The 26,962-nt window shown below is 35.9% G+C and overlaps 1 protein-coding gene across 1 annotated transcript; it reads left to right on the top strand.

Annotated features, from left to right (window-relative positions):
• Positions 1 to 6,136: 6,136 nt before the first annotated feature.
• LOC128558420 (uncharacterized) lies at positions 6,137 to 26,748 on the top strand. Its single transcript, XM_053547482.1, has 18 exons — positions 6,137 to 6,287; positions 7,185 to 7,419; positions 10,697 to 10,838; positions 11,318 to 11,587; positions 12,447 to 12,556; positions 12,875 to 13,015; positions 13,391 to 13,585; positions 14,662 to 14,777; positions 15,667 to 15,793; positions 16,626 to 16,735; positions 18,140 to 18,357; positions 19,175 to 19,352; positions 20,661 to 20,829; positions 21,162 to 21,419; positions 22,183 to 22,247; positions 22,506 to 22,627; positions 23,639 to 23,808; positions 24,236 to 26,748. The coding sequence occupies exons 2-18, from the start codon at positions 7,198 to 7,200 to the stop codon at positions 24,665 to 24,667; spliced, it is 3,045 nt and encodes a 1,014-aa protein (XP_053403457.1). The 5' UTR covers positions 6,137 to 6,287; positions 7,185 to 7,197; the 3' UTR covers positions 24,668 to 26,748.
• The last annotated feature ends 214 nt before the right edge of the window (positions 26,749 to 26,962 follow it).

The following is a 26,962-nucleotide window of genomic DNA, read 5'->3' on the forward strand; positions in this document are numbered from 1 at the left end:
CAGAAACTGAAACACTTATTATGGCTATGTGATATATTATTTTGTGGGAAGGTAATGTGAAGTTTGCTGAACGCAGTAAAAATCACCATAGAATGAATTTACATTGGATTTTATGTTTGTTTGTTTGTTTGTTTTGGGTTTAACGCCGTTTTTCAACAGTATTTCAGTCATGTAACGGCGGGCAGTTAATCTAACCAGTGTTCCTGGATTCTGTACAAGTACAAACCTGTTCTCCGCAAGTAACTGCCAACTTCCCCACATGAATCAGAGGTGGAAGACTAATGATTTCAGACACAATGTCGTTTATCAAATAGTCACGGAGAACATACGCCCCGCCCGAGGATCGAACTCACGACCCCGCGATCCGTAGACCAACGCTCTATCTACTGAGCTAAGCGGGCGGGTCCTGGATTTTATGTAACGCAGTTTTGCAACAAAAAACAACAACAACAAAAAAAAACCACTTCAAATGTTTGCGTAATGTAAATATGAAGGGCTTAGGTGCAACACAATATATTAACAAAGTAAAAATTGCACGCATTTTACAGCATAACCTAATATATACAAATAATTTCTGAATCACTACAATTATGGGTACCGGCTGAATTTAGAAGGCAAAATCATTATGTTGTCGACAAAAGCTAAACAAAATTATGGAGTTTTGTCACGTCTGTTCGGCAGCCATGATGTGGATCATGTGGATTTTTCAATAGAACAGATATAAAGCACTGCCGGTATCTCAGACTGCCTATTTGAAATCTATTTGTATCTAAATCGTTACAGGGAATTCACAAAATCCAATAATACTACAAAATAGACAGAACAAAGATGAAGAGATCCACTGCTAAGACAATCGGAACTCCAAACCCGTATCCTTATCCACTTTAATACTAGAAATCCTACATCATATGACCGAACACAACACTACAGTAACCCTAGAATACATGAGCAGGATATCCGCTCCGCTCTATTTACGTGTTCCCTTTTCGGACTCCGCGATGGGCGGGGATGCGAGTAACAAATTCTCAGCCATTTCATATAGAAATTCCAAATAAACATAAACAACCACACATCTAAACAAACTCTGACAGCACGGAAGGTGATAATTCTGCTCACACTGGCCATTTACATCTAACAAAACATTTCCACGACTTCCTCTGACTCCATCTACTGACGAAAAGTTTAAAATGTGCAGTACCTATCGTTCTGCATTTTGAATAAAAAACACTGGAGAGTTCTGAATCTTGAAAATGTTTTCCGTCCAATAATTCGAAAACCACTTGACACAGAACCTTAAAAATTGGTAGCATAATTGGGCTTATAAATTAGATGACCTCTGTTGTGTTTGTGTCAGTAAATTAAAGGTCAGGGTCACAGAGGCCTGAATGTTGAAAACGGTTTCAGCCAGGTTACTTGAGATTCACTTGACTCAGAAACTTCAAACTTGGTAGCATAATCGACTTAATGAACAAGATGACCTTGATTGTTATTGGAATCATTAAGTCAAAGGTTAATGTCACAGGGACCTGAACCTTCATAATGGTTCCCCTCAATAAATTGGGAACATCACTGCCTTGAATCTTCAAACTTAAAAGTATGATCGGATTTATGAAGTAGATGGCCAAGATCGTTCTTGAGGTCACAGGGTCCTAAGCATTGAAAACGGTTTCCCTAAATAACTCGAGAACCTTCAAAATTGATTGCATGATTGTGCTTATAATGTAAACGACCTCTTCTGCTTTTGGACTCAGAAAGTAAAAGGTCAAGGTCACTACTCTAAACCTTGAAAACGGCTTCCACCGAATAGCTTGAGAACCACTAGCATGGCTGCGCTTATCAAGAAGATGAGCCTGATTGTTTTCTGGATCAGTAAGTCAAAGGTCGAGATCACAGGGGCCTGAACCTCAAAAACGGTTTCCACTCCATAACTTGAGAACCACTGGATCCAGAATCTTCAAACTTGGTACCGTGATCAGGCTAATACAGTAGGTGACCGCTACTGCTTCGGGAGTCAGTAGGTCAAAGGTCAAGGTCGAAGGGCCTGAATATTGAAAGCTATTTCTGCAATCACTTAACAAAGAACCTTCAAATTAGATAGTATGATTGGATTTACGAAATATGAGACCCCATTTGTTTTTGGGGGTCAGTAAGTTAAAGGTCAAAGTCACAAGGGCCGGAATCTTGAAACCGTTTCCACACATTAACTTGAGAAGCACTTGACTCAGTATCTTCGAACTATATAGCATGAGTTTGCTTATGAAGCTGATAACCTCAATTCTTGAGAGGGTTAACAGGTCAAAGATCAAAGTCGTGTGTGCGCGTATGCGTGTGTGTGTGTGTGTGCGTGCGTGTGTGAGTTCGGGTGTAACGTCTTTCTCAACAGTTTTGCAGTCATATAAACGACGGTGTCTACTTGTAGCAGTGAGCACAATGCCCAACTTTATAGTGCTGCCTCACTGGAGTATCACGCCGTAGACACATGACATGATACCCCATCCAGTCACATTATACCGACACCGGGTTGATCAGTCCTAGTACTATTCTCTTAATGCTGAGCGCAAAGCGAGGAAGCTAAGAGTACCATTTTTTATGTCTTTGGTATGACGCGGCCAGGGATAGGACCTACGACCTCCCGCACTCAAAGCGGACGCTCTACCACTAGGCTACAGATCAAAGTCATAGTGATTATCGGACTGAAAACTGGACAATCTATCATGGGGATGGGGGCATACGTCGTTTACAAACAGCTCTTGTTTTATATCAAAATACCGGTCAGAACTATGCTGATTGTTAGTACTCTCATATTTTAAGGGCTTTTTGATCTTTGAAGCTCAAATTTTGCGGGCGCAATGCCAGTGAGTAGTAGCTTAACTACATTTTTAGTTCATATGGACAAAAGTCAAATTCACCGTAACTGTTAGTACACAAACATTTTTCCGCTCAATATTTTGAGACCGACTTTCCCTACGACCTCTTAGATATCAGTCACATTGGTCAAGGATATTGAATAACCTGTCCTCTACTGATTTTTAGGTCAGTGAGTACAAGGTTCAGATACCAGTGACACTTCAGTTAAAAAAGAAACAAAATATACCCTCTTGATTTTGAAGTCTTTTAGCTAAAGGTCGTAGTCACTTCCATGCGCAGTGAACAGATGGACGTACAGGTCATTCACCCGTCTTTTTGCGATAAAGTGTCTAATAAGCATATCATGTCCCGAATTACGGTTGTTCTTTTAAACATTTAAATTTAGTACATGTCCCCTTTCTGACATTGACCCTGAAAACGTGACACTGGTAAATTTCAAGATGAATTTATAATTTTGACATTAAACCAATTCATACATTCCTTACTCTTATATCTATATATTTTAGATAGACATGCAAGTGTAGTTAGTATTAAACAATTCGCTACGTATTGTAATCGGAATGTTTTCTGCAGTATTAAACTATCGCAAAATATCGATATAAACTATATATTGCTACGAACTTTAATATTGTCTGCACCATTAAACTATCGCTACGTATCGACATTATTTCAGTTAAGTTAGGTATTGAACTATTTTATAGGATCAAAAACTATCGCTTCGTATTGCAGTATTTAACTATCAATAAAATCGAGTATTAAACTATCGCTACGTTGCATGGTTACTTCCTTGTCCTATATTCCTATAGAAAGGACGGATAAGTCGCCAACTGTTACAAACTAAAACATGATATATACGTGTAAGTTAATATATTTTAAAGAGCATTGTTCGTAAACAATACGGCTTTTGAAATTTAACCTAGACATGAATAACTATGTAAAGCTGCCAGGGTAGAGTTAGCCTTGGTGCTGAATTGCTGCATAAATTCAGTTTGTCATACAAATAAAATTGCACTCGTTTGTATTTTCATTCTGAGGTAGTTAAATATTTAGTCGCTTTAGAAAGAATGAAAGGAGAATAACGCAAAGTAACTGATCAATATCTATTTATGACAAAAGGTATAGTTAAGTTCATAGTTTTCTTCAATATGATCGATCTGAGTGGGTTATTTTATTTATAAATAGAATGCAAGCAATTATCATGCCAAATAAATTATAATAGTTTCGTCCTAGAGAATTTTAGCTCTATAAAATTTAGAAAGGGTTTTCAATAGTAGGGTAGAGTATAAGGGTGTGCTTGTACTTCCTTGCTATACTATGCTAGCTTTTATAGCGACATGGTAGAGTGTCCGCCTTAGGTGTGAGAGGTCACAGGTTCGATTCCCGGTCAGGGCTAAAGTATTTCCAGCTTATTAAAGTAATTAAGTACTTGTAAATTAACGGCTCAGTGTAAATTGTATACATTATATATTTGATATATACTGCATGATATTTAAAGCGTTAGCCACGCAATAGAAGTGTTATGTTATCTAAATGGAATCCACTTATACATTAAATCAGAACTATCGACATAAATAATATTGCATACTGATTTTAAAAAATGAAACTGAAAGCATGTTCATCCAAGAGAATGTTAGAAGTGTTACCTCCTATAAATTCTAATGTCGCATAGACCCGGAGGAAACAAGGCCCAAAGGGTGTACATGCAAACACGGGGTAGCGGTAAAAAGTTTACAATCCCTAAGGTTTGAAAAAATAGAGCAGACGTAGTGGTCCAGTGGAAACATAAGACTACCAAACTAGGGGTAGTGAGTTCGAGCCCCCGCTCCTTCAAGAGTCCCATGTATGCGTTCTTTACACCTGACACGCTGAAGAACGAAACAGGGAACCTTGCGCTTTCCTCCAACTCCCAACCAGAGTTGTGGAGCAATCGCCCATTTGGGTTACCGGCGGCGACTATAAATAACAAATATGAGATTTGAAATTATTATATTCAACTGTGATAGTTCAATTCTGATTTGACTAGGACGCACCTTGTCTGGGGACGCGGAGGGGGTGGGGTGGGGTTGGGCTTGGAGATATTGTCACAATAACGTCTTTGGGTCTATCAACAAACGCATGTTCATTTCATATTTGGTATAGTTCTTTTTGTATTCTTCTGTGTAAATGGACGTGTCATTCAGTGTAAAGTCATTTTTTGCTCAACCGCGTTGAAGAACACGTGCATCCATTACATAGACAACAAATAATCTACATGGTGATTACTAGATCCCTGGACTGGAGCAAGAAAAAACTGTTTATATCCACCGTCTACTTTGAACATACCTTATTTTATGCCTTTGGTTATAACATATGAAAATATTTACACTTTATGACCGCTATTTTTGTGAGAACTATTTCAGTTTTATGAATATGCACTGCATCGCACAGCATAAAATTTATCATATTAAATGTTGCATGCAAAATTATATTTTACTTTTATATCTACTTTCACCATTTACCGGCTCGTTAGCCTAGTGGTAGAGCGCCCGCTTCGAGTGCAGTAGGCCGTGGGTTCGATCCCTGGCCGCGTCTTCCCAAAGACGTAAAAGTTGTACCAGTAGCTTCCTCGTTAAATTGACGCTCAGCATCAAGAGGATAATACTAAGACTGGTCAACCCGGTGTCAGTATAATGTGACTGGGTGAGGTATCATGTCACATGTCTATGGCATGATATCTTTTACATGTATGAAGCAATTTTTCTTTAACCGACACAGTTGGAAAGTGTGTCGCGGGAAATACCCTCCCCCCTCCCCCCACCAACCCCATGTCAAAGGCTATGGACAAACGTTTTGGTCCAATGTCACCTGTCATCTTATATCTGTAACTATGACATGCAGAAATATTTCGTAAACGTGACAGTCACGTTCGTTTTCTTCCTCGTCAGTAATTCATTAATTTATAAAATGAAAAACACATAAACTGGTGTAAATATGCTCTTCTAAAATACCCTGATTAGTTTTGACACATTTTTGTCTGTATCTTACCAAAAAGAATTTATACGCTTAGATCTCTTGAGTGTCGGTATAATTTACATTCAAATATGTCTTTTTGTTAATTATGTCTTTTTTGTTAATAATTGCTATTCAATTTCAAAAACTAAATACATTTTACAAGGTGTATATTGAAACGTGATACCACGCTTCTTATGAATGTGTATACGAAGGACTATGAATAATTTGAATACCTTTTGTCTATGACAAACCAATGAGAACGAAGTATTGTACAACAGAGCAGGAAGTTGATACTTGTTATTTCTGTTTTGAACTTCCATGGAAAAGGAGTGTATTCCAGGACAATTAACTGTTCTTGTCCTCTTAAAAGGACAGATGATGTAAACCTTAAACAGAAGTGTGATTATTTGGAGTTAATATTAAAGCGGGTAAGTTTTCGTTGTAAAATTTGTTGAATAGAACGTTACAAATGTTTTAGAAAATAGAAATATAATATTTTCAACTTATATTTTATCAACGCTTTCATGCATTTCATACATTTACATAGTGCTCGCATGGCCCAAAAGTTGAATACAGTATTATCATCACGGAACAAAAATACGTGTTTTCAGACAATTATATCTAATCTTATGCTGAAACGCCATCAGCTGAATTTAGTACATGTGTCCTAATAAGAGTGCGCAGAAACTTAGACTGGTGTCGTCTTAGCGTGCATAAGTTTGTAAATTTGCGGGCAGATGCTCATACGTTATTGCGTGCAGAAACTGCATAAGTTGGTGTATCAGCATTCAACTATTTCGATGTTTAGATATTTTTCGTCAATTTCGCAGAGACATAAAACAAACTATACTAAACTAAACTAGTGCATGTTTAATCGAAATTATTTCGGCGTAAAAAATATACCTGTGGTCAATTACAGATAAAACAGGTATTAAATACAAGAAAAAAACTCCTTAATAGCGTGTTATAGCCGCCTAGCCGCCTCCAACGGAAACACAGTTTTATTATATCTCGTGGCCGAGGAATCGATTGAAATTTTTTTTTCAAAAAGTATTTTCTCTACGATATACTGAAAGAAAATATATCTGGAAATATAATTTGCGCCATTATGTCTCGCGGTTGCAAGATATTTTTGGAAGATATTTTAGATAATAATTATGGAAGATTTACTGATCTTATTCCTTTTTTTTTCAAAATACTTTATTTCAGTTTGTCTCGGGGCCTCGAAATAGAATTTAAAAAGAATCCAATGTTCCCGCTAAGTTTCCGTAATTACACTTTTAAAGTATGTACGCGAGAAACACTTTTTTTTATTCTACTTTTAGAGAGAGAGAAGACATGGCTGGGAAAGGTGGACCAAATCTTCATATGCAGAATTCGCAGGAAGTACCTCACATACAATGCGTTGAAGATCTTACGCATTTAAACATCCGACATGTGACTACCCTCGCGAAAACATGGGGTGTCGACTTGTCAGGGTTGAAAACTAAAGACGAGATGCAAGAGAAGCTGATTAAATACTGGCTCGAGCATCGACAAGATCAAGGTCCAGACTCGTCCGTATGTATTTTTTTTCCATTTTCACCCTTTCGTTGGCATGTTTATAGATTTGATAAGCTGATTTATTTTATATGTTATAAGTTTATAAATACCGAATGTATTAATTTAGAAGGGTAAATATGTGTCTTCTCCAACTTCAGTAATGTTATCATGTTTGTTTATCGGTAAGCGTCTGTTTTGATCGACTGGTTGCAGCAACAGAGGTCACTAAGTGCACAGAAAGAAAAAAGAAGCAAATATACTGCTTTCGCTTTCACCGTTAAAAGTGCAGTATACCTTGTCACCAGGGTAGATTCAATAGCAATTCAGTGTAGTTCGTGTAATTAAATGATTTCATGTTTGTTTATCTTTGTGAACCATCAAGTAAACTTTTTTATCCATGTTTGAAATGCATGACCTTCTAAAGACATTCGGTTTTACTGTTATACGTAGAATTAATGTATTCATTAATTCAAAAACCATTTTCTAATATAATCACATTTATAAGTACAAACTTTGGCACAGTAAAACTTCTGGTTATATTGATTCACCAAATACAATGGAAGTCAAGGCAAACAGAAAATTGCATTATTGATTTAAATTTTTGCGTTTTTTTTTCAACAACTATTCAGCAAGTTGTGTCTGATTACACGTGGTCTAAATAGGATTTCAAAATCCGCGAATTTAATACTTTTTGAAATCCACGCATTGATCCGTATTTGAGTATTTGATATTTTTTGTTTTGTCATACTTTGGGGTTTACCCGTTCTTCTTTGAAGAATGGAATACAAGGAAGCGATCAAAACAATATATACTAGTAGATACGTATCAATGATTCAATAACAGCGGAATAGATTACGTTCCGCATTTTTATGTTTATATAAATACTTAAAGTCTTTAAAATTGAAGTATTTAAGTAATATGCTTAAAATATTTATATAGTTTATAAGGCGTGCAGTTTAAGTAATTAAACTCTTACAGCGGTAGAATGGGGTGGGGGTGGGGGGAGCTTCTTGGTATTGATAATAGTTAATTGTTTTACTTAATAATCATAAAGTCCTGTTTTAGTGTATTTCCTAATCATGTTTAGAGCTGCTAGCAGTGTTGCTAAAGGTTAAATAAGAAATGGGGCGGAACTATTTTGAGATGGGTTATAAGTTAGAATACAGATTTTCACATGATTTTTCTGATATGGAAGAGAGTGTAAAATGCTTTAAAACATGTAGGTATTCGGGTATACTCTAAGGGAGACCGATAATGATGACTGGTGATATATTACACTATTTGAGGAGATCTATATTGTTTAGTAGTCAAAAATTTGTTTAATCTATTTACAGATATAAGGCTTAAAAATATTGTCTGTTTCCGGTATCCCGACCTACTCTAAATTTTTGGCCCGACACTAAATGTTTAATGTTGGAGAATTTTTTTTCAACTTTTTAACAAAAAGTTGCAAAACTGCACATTTTTATGCTTTAAACATGGTCAGTGATGTTAGAAATCAACTGATTCTGTAAATGCATTACCCCTTTATTGGTATTCATTTTTGACACAAAAATAATTTCCCAAAAGTCCCATTTAAAAAAATAAAATAATAATAAAAAAATTACGGACCCACCTACCCTAATCTTTTTAGCATGTTACCGGAAACAAACAATTTTCGTTTTTAGGCCTAAACGAAAATTTCCCAAACAAGTATAGGTTTCTTTACTTTCTAAATATAATATATACAGATATACTACAAGTTTTCAGATAGGCAATTTAATTCCTTCCAGAGAATAAATGTGTTTTCACAATTTCATCTGCAAACTTATTTAGTCAATTTCTTTTCAGCATAGGTTTAAAAACAACTGAATAACTATCTTACACTGTAGAAACAAAAAGTGACCAAAATTTAACTAAATACACTGATTACTGTACACATTGCTACATTAATTCAATAAAATGTTAAGACATTGAACACAATTCTTGGCCTACTGTATTTTTAAGTAAATACTTGTATGTTTCAATGTTTTCATGCAAATCGTATATAATTGTACAAAAGAATACAGTCGCGTCTTTAAAGACCCATCACGACCTAGTGCTCTACTTTTTCCTCCTACATAAACTTCATGCAGATCATTCTGATAATACTGCTATAATACAGCTATTCTACAAGATGACAGATTTAGGCCCTCCCTGAATTAATGTGTTTTCACAACTTCATCTGCAAAAATATGCAGTCAATCTCTTTTCAGTATAGTTTTAAAAACATAGAATAATAACTTCTTACACTCAGTGACTGTAAAAACAAAGTGTGGTCTTAACTCACCTTAATACACACTACAAAATTTTATTTAATAATATATTTAGACATTAAACACATTGTCGTTGCCTTAGATATGTCACTGTCAGTTTGTAACTAGATACTTATTTCTCCAATTTTTCATGCAAAGAATGTATAATTATCATCGTGAAAATACTAAAGAATACAGTTATTTTGCGGCGCGTCTTCAAGTTCAATATCTTGTGTTACTTGAGAATAATGCATGCGCGTTAGCTGGGTAAACAATTTTCGGAAACTTGACACTTTCTGCAATAGTGATCTTTAAACTTAAACACTCCGCACACAGTCACTATATGTGCACTGGCAGTTGCATTCATGTTAATACGGAAGCTCCAGTGTGCCAAAAGCGCGTTTGATTTTATCTCGTGGCCTTTAGATAGTACCTCGTGCGTGCGGGTTAAGTTATCTCGTAGCCATGAGCTACTACCTCGTTCCCGCATGTTAATTATCTCATGGGCACGAGGTAAGAATCTGCACACTCGAGTTATATCGAGGCAAAGATATACTAACACTGACGCACACTTAACACGTCGGAGCTACCGTATGTTGGTGGTATTTTAACGTACACATAACTTATAACTTTGTCAACAATATCCCTTGAACTTTGATACTGTTTCATTTTTTTCTTATTATCTTTAATTGAAAGTCCTTTCTTTTTGGTCAGACAAGTGCAAGAAAAATATTCTAATGTTTCCTCGAAACCCATACTGCTAAACATAACGAATGCCTGTTATACTAAACATTGTGCTGCTAGCTACCTTAAATAAATAACAATAGCGAATAATTTACAGCTACAATACATAAATTTTAAGATATATCGACTAAATTTTATGTCAAGGAGTATTCGATTTTTTTTTATTTGTCTTGATCCTTCACATAAAAAACGTATATTTCACCATGCTTTGGTGCAGATCTTGCAATTTGCAATTTAGAATGTATATAGATTAGTGAAGACGTTGGTTTCTTTTTCAGCCCGAGCCACCAGACCTTGCTGGCGCTTTTAAAGAACATCAAAAGACCCGAACGTCTCTGTATGATAGATATAAGAAAGCAGAACATCTGTATGAAAGTTTTACACAGAAAATAAAAGCAAACTTGGAACAATCCCACCAAGGTAAATGCAGTTCATATAATTATACATATTAACCTATTCTCATATAAAACAACCTTTCAAGAAAACAAAAAAATACTATTACTCCAAACAGACCGACAATGTTTTTTATTTATATATAATCATAATAAGTCTGTATTCAGACCTTATGTTTTGTTTTTAGGAGATATCTCCCCAGGCTATTCAAATTTTGTATAATTATGCGGGTAGGCATACTTATTCGTAAAATTCTGAACATATCTGCAGATGCTAAGCCGTTAGAAGTTCAGCGAACATCACAAGCTACATAAATTGTCGGATGATTATTTTTTTATCTTTGGTGATTCCGAATGTATACCTAAGTTTTTTCCATGAAACTTATATCCATGTATATATTTCGTATCATACTTGTACAGTGACTTCAGCGGAACATAGAAAGACTGGCCTGCATCTTTTGTTCCTATAGGCTGTACTTAATTTTCATATATTAAACTCTATTTCAGATGTCAGACGCATTTTCAGAGATAGAAAAGAATCTTTAAGAACTGGGGAATGTACCATTGTCATAGCGGGGGAAGTTGGTGCAGGAAAGACGAGTCTACTTAACCTGCTTCTTGAAACTCAGATATTTCCATCAGACTCTTTAAAATGCACGAACACTATTGTTGAAATACGATGCAGTGACAAGAAGGACGCCATTTTCTACTTTAAGCCGCAGCTGTCTGACAGCGGCGAGAGAGAGCGGAAGATACCGCCGAAAATCATTAGTCTGAGTATGATCTTACTACGATAATATTCTTATTTGAAAATTACAAATAAGACCGAAGATTCCGAATCCCATTGAAATTTCTTTTACCATGCTTTCTGTGCGGGAAATTGCAAATGCATTGAACGGCTGAGAACCAGCTATTGCAATATATGAAACCAAAGAGACTTTATTAAATGTTGTTTCCATTAATTACATACCAGTATAATAAAATTATGTACTTCACAGATTTTTCTGTCTAAGTTATGTTGAACATTTGCATAATAAACGGATCACTAACTAGCTTCTGCAAAACTAACCTTGAAAGGTATTACGACACTTTCATGTTTTTTAAGCCGGAAACGAAAGGAGGTATGAACGCCATTGCGGAAAGAGGAAATATTTCAATGATTAATATGGACACAAATCTTAAATTACACTTTATTTACATGCAGCGAGTACCGGAGGTACCTTATACAATTAAATTTGGAGAGCTGTAGGTCCGCTCATCAAAACATATTAAAAAGACTAACAGTTAGGCTTTATTTTTTTTTATAGAGGGCTTTTTTGTATTTTGTCCTTATGAGCAGTGATTGTTTTTAAAATTTTGACATTTTCAATAAAGGTTTAAATGTTGAAATAAGAAAAACTATTTGGATGCGCATGCGCTTAAGATAGTATAAAGAAGGCCAAGCATTGCTGCCACGATAGTTTTCTCTATAGATATGCACAAGAAAAGACGACACAAACACTTTAACAAAGTTCAATGTTAATCAAGGCTAATCAGTCCCGAATTTGCAAAAAAATTAGAAATTGATAATCTCAGAGTTAAATGAAACTTCTTGTACTGACATATTTTTATGCAACATAATCTGTATACATTACAGAGAGCTTAAACGGGATCCAGGAGTTCAAGGATTGTGTGGCAGAATACGACCAATCAGATGACAATCCCTATGACAGATGTGAGGTTTTCTATCCCTTCAAAACACTAAGTGTAAGTTATTTGTCATAGAATACTCTCGTCCTTACTGAACTATAATACATTTCACAGATTAGATAAAATAGAAAGTGAAACATGAAACCCTAAATATCCGAATGCATTGCAGCATGGTACAATTGTTTCGTACGTCAACCTTGAAATGTTTATAAAACAGGCCGGAAAACATATATAAAAGCATGAATAAAGTAATAATGCAATTAGTCAAATTGAGTAAAAACAATTTATGAGCCAATAGTCATTAAGATGTGAATCTTATTGACAGATTCAATGCCTCTGCGATCTTACTTTTCATTTTTTCTTGACTTATTGCAGAAAGGTGTGGTGATAGTGGATACACCCGGTATAGAAGGTGGAAGCAATGTGGATCAGAGATTACACACATATCTGTCAAGAGCTTTTGGGTTTATTTACGTCATCAACACGAACACTGCTGGCGGTGTTCAACAAAGCAGGGTATGTTTCTCGGTTTTGTCAATATCCGGGCAATTTGTTGATACTGTCGCAATCAAAATGAGATTTTTATGTAAAAGATCTACAATAGGTACAGTAAAAAGCAGTCTCTGCGGTCAAAACCCCTAATTGCATGTGCAATATTTCTGTAGTAGGGAGAAAAACATGCATGGTAGATCGAATCATAAATATAAGGTTTCAAGAAGCACCAACTGCTTATTTTGAATATGTTAACAATAATTCCATTTTGATTTGCAATTGGTTTTGGTCGTAGATAACACAGTCGTTAAAAGTAATACTATGGTTTTAAAAAGGATAACGTGGTCGGATTACCAGATTAATACCTTTATAACTTCAACATATCAATATCCATTACAGCTCGGGCACCTGCTCAAGACCGTGGTCAACGACAGCGAGGATTTCAGCCCGGAAGCGTCTCTCTTCATCGGCAACAAATGGGAGCACGTGCCAGAAAAAGACAGAGCAGACGTTCAGAGAGATATCTTCTACAAACTGGATCAAGTGTATCCGGGTATCAGACAAAACCAGATACACTATATGTCTATAAAGAAGGTATCTATGTTATGTTATCACCCACATACACTATGTATCTGTGTAGAAGGTATCAGTGTTACTCTATATGTCTGTAAAGAATGTGTTCTGTCATCGGTCACATGACACTACACGTCAGTCAATAAGATATCAATGTTATGTTATCAGTCACATTCATAATATGTCAAATCAGTAACATACACGATATGTCTGTAAAGAAGGTATATATGTTATGTTCTCAGCAAGACACATTACTATAAAATGGTATCTATGTTACGATATCAGCGCATGCACTGTATGTCTGTAAAGAAGCTATGTCATCAGCCAAATACATTGTATGTCTGTAAAGAAGCTATGTCATCAGTCAAATACATTGTATGTCTGTAAAGAAGTTAATAGTATGTTATCAGCCAAATTCATTGTATGTCTGTAAAGAAGCTATGTCATCAGGCAAATACATTGTATGTCTGTAAAGAAGCTATGTCATCAGTCAATCATGTATGACTGTAAAAGTATGTCATCAGGCAAATACATTATGTCTGTAAAGAAGCTATGTCTACAGTATTGTATGTCTGTAAAAAGTTATAGAATGTTATCACCAAATCTTGTATGTCTGTAAGAACTAGTCATAGCAAATACATTGTATGTCTGTAAAGAAGCTATGTCATCAGTCAAATACATTGTATGTCTGTAAAGAAGCTGTGTCATCAGGCAAATACATCGTATGTCTGTAAAGAAGTTAATAGTATGTTATCAGCCAAATTCATATTATGTCTGTAAAGAAGCTATGTCATCAGCCAAATAAATTGTATGTCTGTAAAGAAGGTATCTACTTAATGTTATCAACCTGACACGCTGTAAATCTGATCAGCAACATACATTATTTCTCTGTAAAGAAGCTACGTTATGTTGTTATCATTGTAGCGGAAAATTTGCATTTTCTTTCTGCATTCCAGACATTCAGTTTAATATCATGTTTGGTCAGAAATAAATGTACCAGATTATTTCATATACCAATAGATTTGAAAAGATTAGCAGAAACTAAAATATAGATGATATAGATAAAATGAATATGTTTACAACAATGTTGATTTCAGTCGGCGGAACTTCTGATTAAATACAACACAAAACAAGAAGAACATAGGATTCTGTTGACTAAAGTTGCCCACCTTGTTCCAAGCAGTCTAAGACAAGGAATGTCATCACATTACTGGTATTTTCTGTTTTTATTGGATTTAACGTCACACCGACACAATTATAGGCTATATGGCGACTTCCCAGCTTTGATGGTAGAGAAAAACCCTATGTACCCCTCCGTGCATTATTTGACCACGAGCGGGCACCTGGGTAGAACTGCCGACCTTTCGTCAGCCAGCTATATGGTTTTCTTACATAAAGAATTCAATACCCCGATTGAGGCTCGAACCCACATCGGTGAGGGGCAAAGGATTCGAAGTCAGCGACCTTAACCACTCGGCCTCCAAGGCCCCTTGTATCTAAGTTTAATGAAGTGGGTATATTACCATGCACGTGTCTTACGATGTTAAAGAGTGATATAGCTGCAAAAAAAATTGACATATTGATTGTCTTCCTAAAGGAATAGGATCCGTCATGGCAATCGGCAAGTTTCGTTCCTTTACGTATTTTTCGTACACAATTTCGGCATTCTCCGGCTAGCGTGGAATTCAGCAACATCAACGGCCGAAGAATGCCGAAGAGTGCCGAAGTAAGACACGGAAATTACGTAACCGCACGGAAATTGCCGAGCGTCATTTCGGGCTGATTACCGGAAAGAAAAAAACTATGTGTTTATAGAATGATAATTGATTGACACTGATGACTGTCGCGAAAGCCAGAATTATAGATATTCATTTTCACACGACCAAATTTTTATCCTAAAGTATTGTGGAAAACATTTGACCCGAATTTGCAAAACTACCTTGATAGCCTATCGTTCTAGAACGAAGGATTTGGTAGACATATTATTTGAGTTAATGTGTTAGTCTTTATAAAGTAAATGTGTGAATGTCATATGATATATAATATTTCAGGAAGTTAATCATGTTGTAAGGGATATTTTATTTACACCTTTTTTGATACAGGTGGTTGTCCTCGTTTTTGGCGCGTTCATCATATCTTTTACGCGTGACAAGCGTCCAGCATGCAATGACACGTGAAGAACTAGAAAAACAGTTTGACGGCCTTCGCAAGCAAGTGGAGAATCTACATGTAATTATTGTTTAAAGGTCGGACTCCGATCTGATTATTCGAACGGTTGCTTTAAAGATATATTAGACCATAATTCATGTATGAAATATGAACAGTTGTTTCATAGTGTCTATGTGAACATACAATAAACATGTGTGTATGTATGAACATTACTTTGTGTTAGATTTGCCGCTGGCCATTCGTTTGGCTTCCCAACACTGGGCGGGTTGCTTTGTGTCGGTCATGCGAGATAGGCTTAACGGCAAATAATATATTTTCGCGATATAATGGGGATAAACATTTTGAAATTTGTGGCAAATACCCGTAAATGTAGAATTATACCGCAAGAAAAAATCGCTGACTTATGTGGAACAGATCACACGAGAAAATCATAACATATTGGAAATGTGTTACTTTTTACTTGCAGCTCGCGTGACCGGCTTTCGTTTATTCTAAAACCGGCGAGAATCTTTTGTCATGCCGCTTACATGACCGGCGTATCCCGGGTCGGGTGAAACGAATTGGCCCAATATAAATGTGTACCGCCATTAAAACCTGGAAGTTGTTTTTTAACAAATTACTGTTGTACATAGCATTTAACTGTGAATATAGTTCTATGAACACAGTTAGTTAATATACTTAATCAAGTTAAATTTATTTGATGAGTATTTTCTGCATTTGAAGTAAGTATCGAAAAATATATTACTATAATAGTGAAAGATATCTTTTATTTAAATACAGCTATGCATAAAAGAATAACCGATTAAATAGGACGCATTAAGAAAATAGGCTTAAACTGTCTTTTTTGTGATTTTATATTTCTGTGTATCATTTTACCAATTTGAAACTTCAGAAAAACACTGATGAGAGTATTGGGCGTCTCCGACTAAAAGTGGAATATGAAATCAAAAGAATTACAGATATGATTCAAAATGTCCTTAGAGACAAAAACTTTGTTAACAGGTAAATATTACGTGTTTATTTACGTGTTTCTGGAGACAAACTGCAGAGAATTAGACAAAGCTGTTGTTTGTATACAAGTTTTTTTTATAGTCGCCACCGGTAACCCATATGGGCGAACCCTCCACCTCCAAAAGACTGTTAGTAATCTTAGTGGGAGGATAGTGCAAGATACAGAAAGCAGCTTCCCCGGTTCTTTAGCGTGCCAGGTGTAAAGCACCTATACACGGGACTCTTATCCCAATGTTAGTAATTTTTAGTTGGAAAAGAGGGGATTCGAACTCACGACCCCTGGTTTCCTAGTCAAACAGTGTTACCATTGGACCACTGCGTCCGTTGTTAGCTGTTTACGTGTTCCATAGTATATCATTTACACACGCTACATTTTTTTGTTAGTTCTTTATTGTTATTATTATTTTTATACCACATTTATATAGCACTCTCTTCATGCACATGTACACGTTCAAAAGTGCTTTACAGAATAAATTGCACACAATACAAACAAATACGCATACAAAAATAATGCATTCCACATTAACAAAAATCATGAATGTAAAACATATAAAACAAGACAAACATACATACATATGTAAAAGTATTTAAGTGACTGTTCTACGCTGTTTTATGAAGAAGAAAACAAAAACATCAGTGTATCGGTCAATTAACGAAATATTGTACAAAGAAGTGGATTTTTAGCAGGCTTTTGAAAGCAGCTAGCGAGTGAGCTTCCCTGGTCTTGACGGGAAGGGAGTTCCAAAGCTCTGTAGCAGTGAACGAAAAGCTGCGGTTGCCGTATATCATGGTTTTAGTTTTTGGCATCTTTATTGATTTTTTTTTTTGGTAAACACATAGACGCATGTAAAACTTCAACAGTGACTTTAATAAGTTTTATTAGTGTACTTAAAATTGTTTGTTTGTTATCTATTGTCTACTGATTTAACAGTTTGTAAGTCTTTGGTTACAAAAAGACAAAACAATTAATTATGACAGATTGACTAAAGTCCAAAGTTTTTCTATATCCTGAATGCACTATTTACACAACAAATTGTTCAGCTCTTGTTTTATCTCCTAAAATATGTGCATATCGGGTATATGTACAAATCGGCGATATGTACGACAAGATGTTATCTATGCATGTTATTGATAATAAAATATAGTTGGTACTGTACTTTACATTGTCTTAAAGCATGTACATACATGTATCTCTTGGAACAATTTCAGAAAATCGATTATTTGTCATTGAGAAAAATTGTCAAAAATAGCTTAGTTATGGACGGGCATTGCAGTCCTTTTTACTATTGTTTTTTGTAAGTGTGCAAAAATGTCTAAACATTTATTACACTGGCTTAATGCAGAAAATAATGTACTTATGTCTTCTTACGATGAATTGTCAAAATCACTGTTCAGGATCTGTAACTGGGAAGACACAAACGAATGTCCAAAGCCAGATAAGAAATGGAAGAGCACAGTAGATGTGGCAGCTATGAAAATATCTGAACGAATTTCACGTGAATTGGATGGCTGGCAGAGACAAAAGCAATTGCTCTATACTATAGACAAGGACATTATTGCAGTGTTCAGTAAAGAACTCGGACTTATGGATGACCAGATAAAAGAACTTGAAGGTAATGAGCAGGTTCCAAGATTCTTGAACTGTTTAATAACCCACTTTATAATACAGCACACGGTTACGACAGGTTACGTCATTTCGAAAGTCTATAAAATTAGAAATCAGTTTACTTTTAAATTTGATTGTAAGAAATCTGTTTTGCTCATGGAGGTTCTGACAGGTATTACATTTATCTTCATTTCTTTTCGAAATATATATTGCCCGATAAATTGAAGCTTAAAGGTTTTTCAATATCCTCCCGGGAGGGCAAATGTTCACATGATTATTCACGACTTTTTCCCTGAAGCCACAATGGCGCAAACTCATCACTACATTTTAAATGCTTTATTTGTTTCATACAAAAGTAACTTACACTGTATCGTTGCCCAAATCCCTGTTTCAATGCAAAAAAAAGACGTTACATAAATTACGTATACTAGTACATGAGCGTCGTTACGTCAACGTCAGTTTCATCAAGATATATTATGCACGTGTTCATTTCATATTTAAAACAAAAGCACTGTACCTTTACAGCTAATATTTATAGGCTATTAGCTTTGTATCGGGAAATATGCACGAGTTCTTCTGCGGAAATATTGCGCGACCTTTTCATTACATACGCATCTGCACGTATAAATATAATGCAAAAATATCATAAATTTGTTCAATAGTCTGAATAGGATTGACAATACTGTACTAAATAGAATGAAATAGTGCAACAACAAACACTGAATTACGTCACGCACGCGGCCTCATGCAATAACTAACAATAAACTACTTTAGTGAGCGATGAAAACAGTACATCTTTAAACTCGATTTCTTTAATTATCTAGAGTATTTGTCAACTAGCCGTAAAGGTAGCATGTGTAAGACTATGCGAGTTGTGCCAGTGAAAGCTTTGTTCGCAAAGAAAAAGAAGAAAGTAGAAAGGACCTACTCAACGCTAGGTGGCGCTGTCAGCTGTGTGGGAATGCTGGACACTGACAAGAAAGATGTTCGGAAGATATTTAAGTAAGTAAATGATTTGCATTACCATATTGGCCGGAAATAGCCGAACCATATCGTCTGAACTCCTCGCTAAAATATCCGATATTGATCTGTTTATTGAGTTAGACGGTGGAAGGGAGACAACTGTGTATAGCGTTGATCTTGATAAACAAGGAAGATAATAGAATCGATTTTTATCCAATTCTTCAGTATGGGCCAAACAATCCTAAAGCATCAAATGAAAAAAGAAGTATTGACACTTACATGAAAATTATTTGATTAGTAATATTATTTTTTATAAGGTTGTTTTAAAACTTGAACCTGAAATCTCTATCGCAATATACCATTATTTCAATGGTGTTAGGGGAACATTTAAAACTGCTTCCCAGGGATAGCGGGACTGACCTAAGAACTGTAGCTAGAGGGCGATAGGTCACGGGTAACAGTTTTCACTGTCGATCCATATACCGAAAACATTTGTGACATAACAACTCTAATAGATCCAAACGAGACTTATCTTGTAGTGCGGATGGTTACACTAACAGTGCTGAAACACACAGGGATCCGTCACATGCTATGAAAGAGGAGAAAATTCTTTTAAATGTTTAATGAAATTCAAGAACTTATATGTATAAAAAATCACGCAAAAACCATATACAGTCAAGCCTGTGTTAAAGACCACCTCTGAAGAGAGACACCTTGCTCTAAAGACCACATGTTTTGTTTCCCATTTTAACGTTTACAGTGTATTTTAACTTGCAAATAAAGACCATCTCCCAATAACGACCACATTTTGGCTCTCCCAAGGGTAGTCATAACTTGTGACGGATCCGTGTGCTGAAACAGTATCGCTGTAGATCTATAGAAAATTATTGATAAGGGGCGCCCAGTGTGAGAACTTTTAAGCGTGGCTTTATGAGAACATTTTAATGAATTAGTCACTAATTTCAAGATGCAAGAATAACGCATTTTCCGGCTTCCCAAATCTTAAAATTTTCTCGGAGGAATCCCCCGAACCCCCCCCCCCCCCCACTTAAGAGTGGGGGAAATCCCCACCTCGTGCTATCCCCCCCCCCTCCCCCCCCACCCCTCTCCTGCCTTTGGCACTCGCGGGGTGCCCGCTTTTGGCGTTCCGTGGTCGTTCGGACCACTTTTTCGAAGCCGGCGACGGCCCTGAAGTAGATGAAAGTTCAAATCTGCAAACAAAATTAAGGCAATGCTTTACATGAGACATTGCACACTTAATTCTTCACTAAATGAAATTTGCACGTTGAACGTAAATAAAGGCATAAAAAGAGTTCAGTCTCTCAGTAAAAACATGACTGGTTTCAGGAAGGACTATAACAGCTCAAACAAGGCAAAGAAAATGACAGAGGCGACTTTACTGTTCCTGGACACAATTCTCGGACACAAGGATTTTGGTGTAAAACTTAGAAAATTCTTTGACCGTTTCTTCAAAGACATTGACGAAGCTGCAAAAAGAATCCCGGGATTTCTGAAAGTAAGTTGTATTTTAAACGAATGAACTTTTGCCCTTAACTACCAATGTCATTAGACTTCAAAATAAACAGTCTCAGAGTCCAACTTAACAGAAACTATTTGATATTTGATTGCTTGTCTGTTTTGTCGAGAAATGTATTGCTTGCAGTGTGTTCTGTAAAGGCATTGAGTATATATGTGTATGCTTTGTTGTGTTTTCTTTACATATAGATTTACGTTAAGTGTAAACCGTTTATTGTGCTCGTCCAAACCGTTTACTGCAAGTAGTCTCAACCGTATACTACAAACTCTATACCGTTATATATACATGTCTAAACCGTTTCCAATATCTAGGCCGACGAGCAGCTGATAGAAACTTTACGCCACAGTATAGAAGAAGACGATCGCCTGAAAGAGAAGCTTCCTGAGCTCGTCGGTGAAACCGCAGATCTTCTTGGAAAACTCGATATCTTCTATATCAATGAAATCATGAAGTTTGACTATGAGCTGTCAGAATTGGAATGGAAAGATAAAAAAGTACTTGGAAGTGGAAGCTTTGCACAGGTTTACAAGAGCACTATTATGAAGAAGAATAAACCAGTCGCAATAAAGGTATGCTGCGTCTCTCTGTAATAATTGATATACCGGATGTATTGCTTATTCTCTCCTTGTCAACTTTTATAAAAACATCGAACATCAATGAAGTATCTTCCATGGCATGGACGATACTAATTTCAAATGGAGGATTTTAATAAATCTAAGATAAATTAGTGTACTGTAATGCACCCGTAATCACTCCTGACCATTTACTAGCGATTACGTTTCCCCTAGTGCAATTCCAGTATTCTTCGGTTGCAAATATATTTCATATGAGCATCACCCGAAAAATGTCAAAACCGTCTGCGGAGAATACCGAAACCCTTTACGGAGAATACCGAAACCCTTTACGGAGAATACGTAGTCGCACGGAAATTACCGACAGTCATTCCGGGCTCATTATCTTATGTACATTTCTCATAGTTTATATCCTCAGTATCCGCTTGGTTTAGAGATGCAGAGAATAAGTTATAACAACGAAAGAGGAAAGAGGACTTTTACGTTCGCTTAAACGCATAGCCTACTTGTTTAAAGCCAATCTCCAAAATTGTATCAGGGAGTCAACACTTTGGCTCGGTAGTTTCAGCGACCAGGGTTCGAATCCCAACACAGGCATTTGGGATTTTTTGTTATTAAAATGCTATGCGTTTTGATTTGTTACGGCTGAAGATCGTAAACTGACTATCAGCTTATCCTTCCTCATTGAGATGACTTTAAACACGTAATTAAAAGCAACAAAGAAAGTGAAACAGACTTTATTAAATAACTTTCTCTACAGGTATCCACTGATGAGGTCAATCAGTCCAATGTTACAGATATTTTGACAGAGGACAGAACAATGAGGTAAGATTATGTTAATTGACAAGACTAATGTCTCGGATCATGTCTTAATATAGCATAAAAAATAAGATGAACAAGTGAAGAAAAAAGTGGTAAATCAGGAATAATGATAAAACGATACTTTTTGAGCATGAAATAGTTTATGAACATGAAAAGACAGTAAACTAGCGTAGTAATGTACAAATTAACAATTTAAATGTTTACAGTAAAACAATGCCATTTGAACTTTGACCTTCTTTGACCAGACTTTGTCTGTTCCAGGGATTTACGGAATAAGAATATCGTGCGATATTACGGTGCTTCATATGTGAAAACTTCGAAAGGACTGCAATGGATAATGGTGATGGAATTGTGCAAGACAACTCTTAAACACATATATACAGGTAATCATTCGTAACTTTGTAAGAAAATACTTGACGACTTTAACATATAAACGCAGGATAAATTTCATGACCCCAATAAATAGAGTACACATTTTGTTTGGTTTTGCACATAAATAGGCGAAACTCACAAACATTACAGTAGGCCACGCTTAAACATACACCCTATCATTGAACATATTACTCATTATACATAAGATGACAACGACAAATGATCATATTCATAATTATCATGTCCGAAACATTGCGAAATGATGTCAATTTCACTACTATACTCGGACTTTATCATTATCATCATGTCTGAAACACTGCAGTTACATTTTACTTTTGACTTTATCATAGATTCCATGTTTAAAATCTCAAACTTTAAATCAAAACAGAAGTATTAAATGGAAGTTCAAGTTTTTGTAGTTTTTATCATCCTCTAGGGCATGTATGATAAGAAAAGAAGACTGAAATTATTTTTTGAGATAGTGTGATGTTTATTTCAACAGTCACTAAATGATCGTTGTAAAAATGCTTGCTTTATCAAAGTGGAAACTGGCATGTACTCGAAAATGCAGCTCTATGATTTGTCAGAATTTCTAATGTCGTGTTGAATTATGAATACACTTGATGGTCGTCAATAGTCTAAAGGACGGTGGGTAAACAGTTCCGGCTATTGACTGGCAAGACAACAAATGTTTTGTTAGATCTGCATGCAATCCAAAATATTTTTGATAATTTTTGTCTTTAAGTTTTGCACAAACTATAGACCGGCGATTTGAATAAGGAGTAATGTGATAAAAAGTTATATAAATGGAATGATGCAGAATTATATTGAATTTTCTTCTAGTATTTTATGAATAGTGCACCTCACTGGAAGCCGCTTATTTTTTCATAAATCTTTTCTCTGACCATGTCGTCGAAACAAAACAATCCATAAAACTGAAACAGGATAGAAACCAAAGTTGGCGTGTATTTAAGAAAACTTTAATCTACTACATACTGTCTGAACGTTATTATTAATTGTAGGAAGTGAAAAGGTGGACCGTAACATTCCTGGTTCGCTGGACAAGGACCACCCACGTTACACAGAAGCGGCAAGAAGTATGCTTGACCACGCCTTCCAAATCTGTCTTGGTCTGGGTTATATACACGAGAAAGGATACACACATAGAGATATGAAATTAGAAAACGTTCTGGTAGGAAGCTAAAGTTTGTTCTTCTATTTTACTATGTTTAAAGCAAGCAGATGAAACTACAAAAATATGCACATAAATAACAATATCGTAATTTCATATGGCGTCTCTTTCAGCTTTCTTATGATGGAGAAAGACCCCCAGGTGCCTCTCCAGGCATTGTTTTACGCATGGGGCAATGGGCAGGCACCTGGATAGAACAACCAACCTCTCTTAAGCCAGTTGGATGACAATATACATCCCTAGAGTGATTTTTACCCACATTGGTGCGGGGCAAGAGAGTCCATCCCAGGGATTCCAACCATTTGGCGGGCTGTGCCTGCTTTCACAAATTAACGTATATTAACATACCATATTCTAAAACTGATAAATCGAATGCTGTCCAAGACTTATATTTGGAGAAAATACCGTGTAAATTATCTATTCACAGCTGGCAGAAGATAATGTCATCAAGATCACTGATGTGGGCGTGGCCAAAGTGACGCAGATGCTTGTGCGCACAGCTAACGGATCTCCTGCTTATATGGCACCGGAAGTGCTTCTCTCTAGCAAAATCCAGACGAACAAAATTGACATATACAGTTTTTCACTTATGTTCTGGGAAATGTGGTTCGGAAAAGATGTAGCAGACGAAATCAACAAAAGTTGTCTTGGATACGGTTTCCATGGTAATGCAATGGATGCGCTCAAATCTAATATAGCAAAATCAGAGGGCTGGAGGCCGCCATTAAGCTCCTCAAAGCGTCCCCCGGACGCAATAATTGATCTGTTAAAAAGGGGATGGGCCTTCGATCCGGAAATGAGACCAAGTGCAAAGGACTTTGGTAGGACCTTAGGGAATTTTCTACAAAATAACCTATAGACAACATCAAATGATAGACAACTTATTTTTGATAGCAAAAATAAAAACACTCCCGATACACGCAATGTTATGGTTAGAGGGTATTTATTCATCCTAATAATATACTGTTTAGTGTTATTTATCAAAAATGGCAGATTGAGGACTGTACAAAAGCGTTTATTGAACCACATTAATTATAACTTTTTCTGCACTCAGCATCGGAAATGACCTCAACATCCGGGTACAATTAAGTGTTGCGGCATTTTCATCACGTAACATTATATAGCTCACGTATTATTTTTTATTGTTATTAGTTCTCTTTATGCGATCGTTTATTCATAAATTGTTATGTTGAATAGGCAAATCAAAAAGTCATGCGAAACTTTCAAACACGTTATTCCTTTTGTAGAATTAAGTACTCTTTATTATTATTATTATGTTGGTCTTTGCTGGCAAACGTTCGAAATTGGCTCCTTACTTATAAATAACCCAATCTTTAAAATAAAAATCTAAGAAAACAAATCAATTGGTTTCAAAATTTACTATTCTTATTATTATATCATTAGTATTTTGTAAAGGGGAGTAAGCGAAACCATGATGACAGTACAATCTCGACTGTAGTGTTTCAAGCTATCTTTACTATATATTTTCGTACCGATGGTCTCACATCTCATGGCAACAGTCAAACGCAAACTCAAAAAATATTTACAATAGAAAATTTACAACTACTGATTTTATATGATTGATATCATATCCCATTGACTATTCCGAACATTCTGGACACACTCTACATCAATGGAGTGAAAGAGAGTAGTACTCCGGAATGTTCAGAACGCGTGATTTAAAAAAACTTGGTGCAGATTGCACAATCACGTGATAAATATTTACGACAACGGAAAGCAGATATTGGTTCCTACGAACTATGGATAATTTCAATAACACAGTGTACCAGGTCGAAACAAATTTTGAAAATCCATAAATGAGTGAAAAAGGTATTGAAAATAAAAAAAAATTGCGATCTTAAACACAAACAATGTAAAGACATTTGTTTTGCCCACCACCAGGTAAAAGATGCTAATGTGTGACGTCACGGCGATCTCTCCTATACTATGATTTGCTTTGACAACAATTAGAAGATAACTTCAGAATTTTAGAACAATGGGTTCTGAGTGGCCAAAGGGATGTGACCCTGGATTTATGTATTGAAATTGCCACGTATGCCTTCTTAAAGCACGTGAAAATAATGCTCCATAAATCCAGTATTTAATTACCATGACAACGACATTTTAATAATAATATCTGTCATGTGTTTACGAATCGGATAGAAATATCCGTCCCGAGGGCACCTGCGCATTGGGCTGTTTTGAGGTTTGCCGAATTACCGCCCATGCACAGGTGGCAGAGGGACGGATATTTCCATCCGATTCGTAAACACATGACTGATATTTTTTCTTGCATATCGTCTACATGTTAGCATTTTATTCTGGTAGATTATTTTTCTTGCATACCGTCTTTTACAAATAACGGGTAGAAATATTTTTTGCAGCACTTTTTCTTATAGTATAGCGCGAGAAATTAACGTCCGTCAGCAGAAGTGACATCACGAGGTTTTGCGTTACGCACAATAACAAAGTTCCACTTAAGTTTTATCATTTGTAGCGTAACGTTATGTTCTTATGGTAAACTAACGTATTTTGAATCGAGAAATATACTATAAGGAAATGAGAGAAACTATCAAGGTACTTGTTTTTTTTTCGTATTTTTACAGAAACAATATATTATCATTGCATAAACCACTGGTTGTCATTAACAGCACGAGAGTCATCTGGCATGGGGGGTGCCAGATGGGATTTGCCGGCATGGGTAAAATCACCGGAAACGCCAGTCCGGTGTGCAAGAATGAATTTTCCACTTGTTTCTATGTACATGTTTTTGTACTGCTGATTCATAATGCTCAAATTTGCAATGCTCATTCCAGTTTGTTTAAAAAATGTTGTATCAACATGCGTCATATAGTCAGCGGTTTTGCACAGTCTTGTTACTTTTTTGTTTATATATGTGTGTCTGTGTGTGTTATCAATAAATGTTAGAGGAAAACGAAACTGTTATAGTTTTACTATGTCGTTCAAAGTCTTTTATCTTAAAATATAAACAATTATCATGATTGTGTTACATTCTACCAAGTTTGTTAAAATTATTCTGATTCAAAATTCATGGCCACCAAAAGGCTTGGTCGCTCTTTTCTATATGTACATGTATATAATGAAAACTTTGAAATATTTCTTGTATGAAACTGCAAACACAATTTTAAAGTAA

This window comes from Mercenaria mercenaria, chromosome 7 (assembly GCF_021730395.1).
Source record: "Mercenaria mercenaria strain notata chromosome 7, MADL_Memer_1, whole genome shotgun sequence".
In the NCBI taxonomy this organism is placed as follows: Eukaryota; Metazoa; Mollusca; class Bivalvia; order Venerida; family Veneridae; genus Mercenaria; species Mercenaria mercenaria.

Excerpts from the sequence above, each read along its gene's own strand:
- LOC128558420 (XM_053547482.1), top strand. The coding sequence starts at position 7,198 with ATGGCTGGGAAAGGTGGACCAAATCTTCATATGCAGAATTCGCAGGAA. Across the intron at positions 15,794-16,625 it reads AGCAAGTGGAGAATCTACAT|AAAAACACTGATGAGAGTAT; the intron begins GTAATTATTGTT and ends TTGAAACTTCAG. Across the intron at positions 16,736-18,139 it reads GACAAAAACTTTGTTAACAG|GATCTGTAACTGGGAAGACA; the intron begins GTAAATATTACG and ends ATCACTGTTCAG.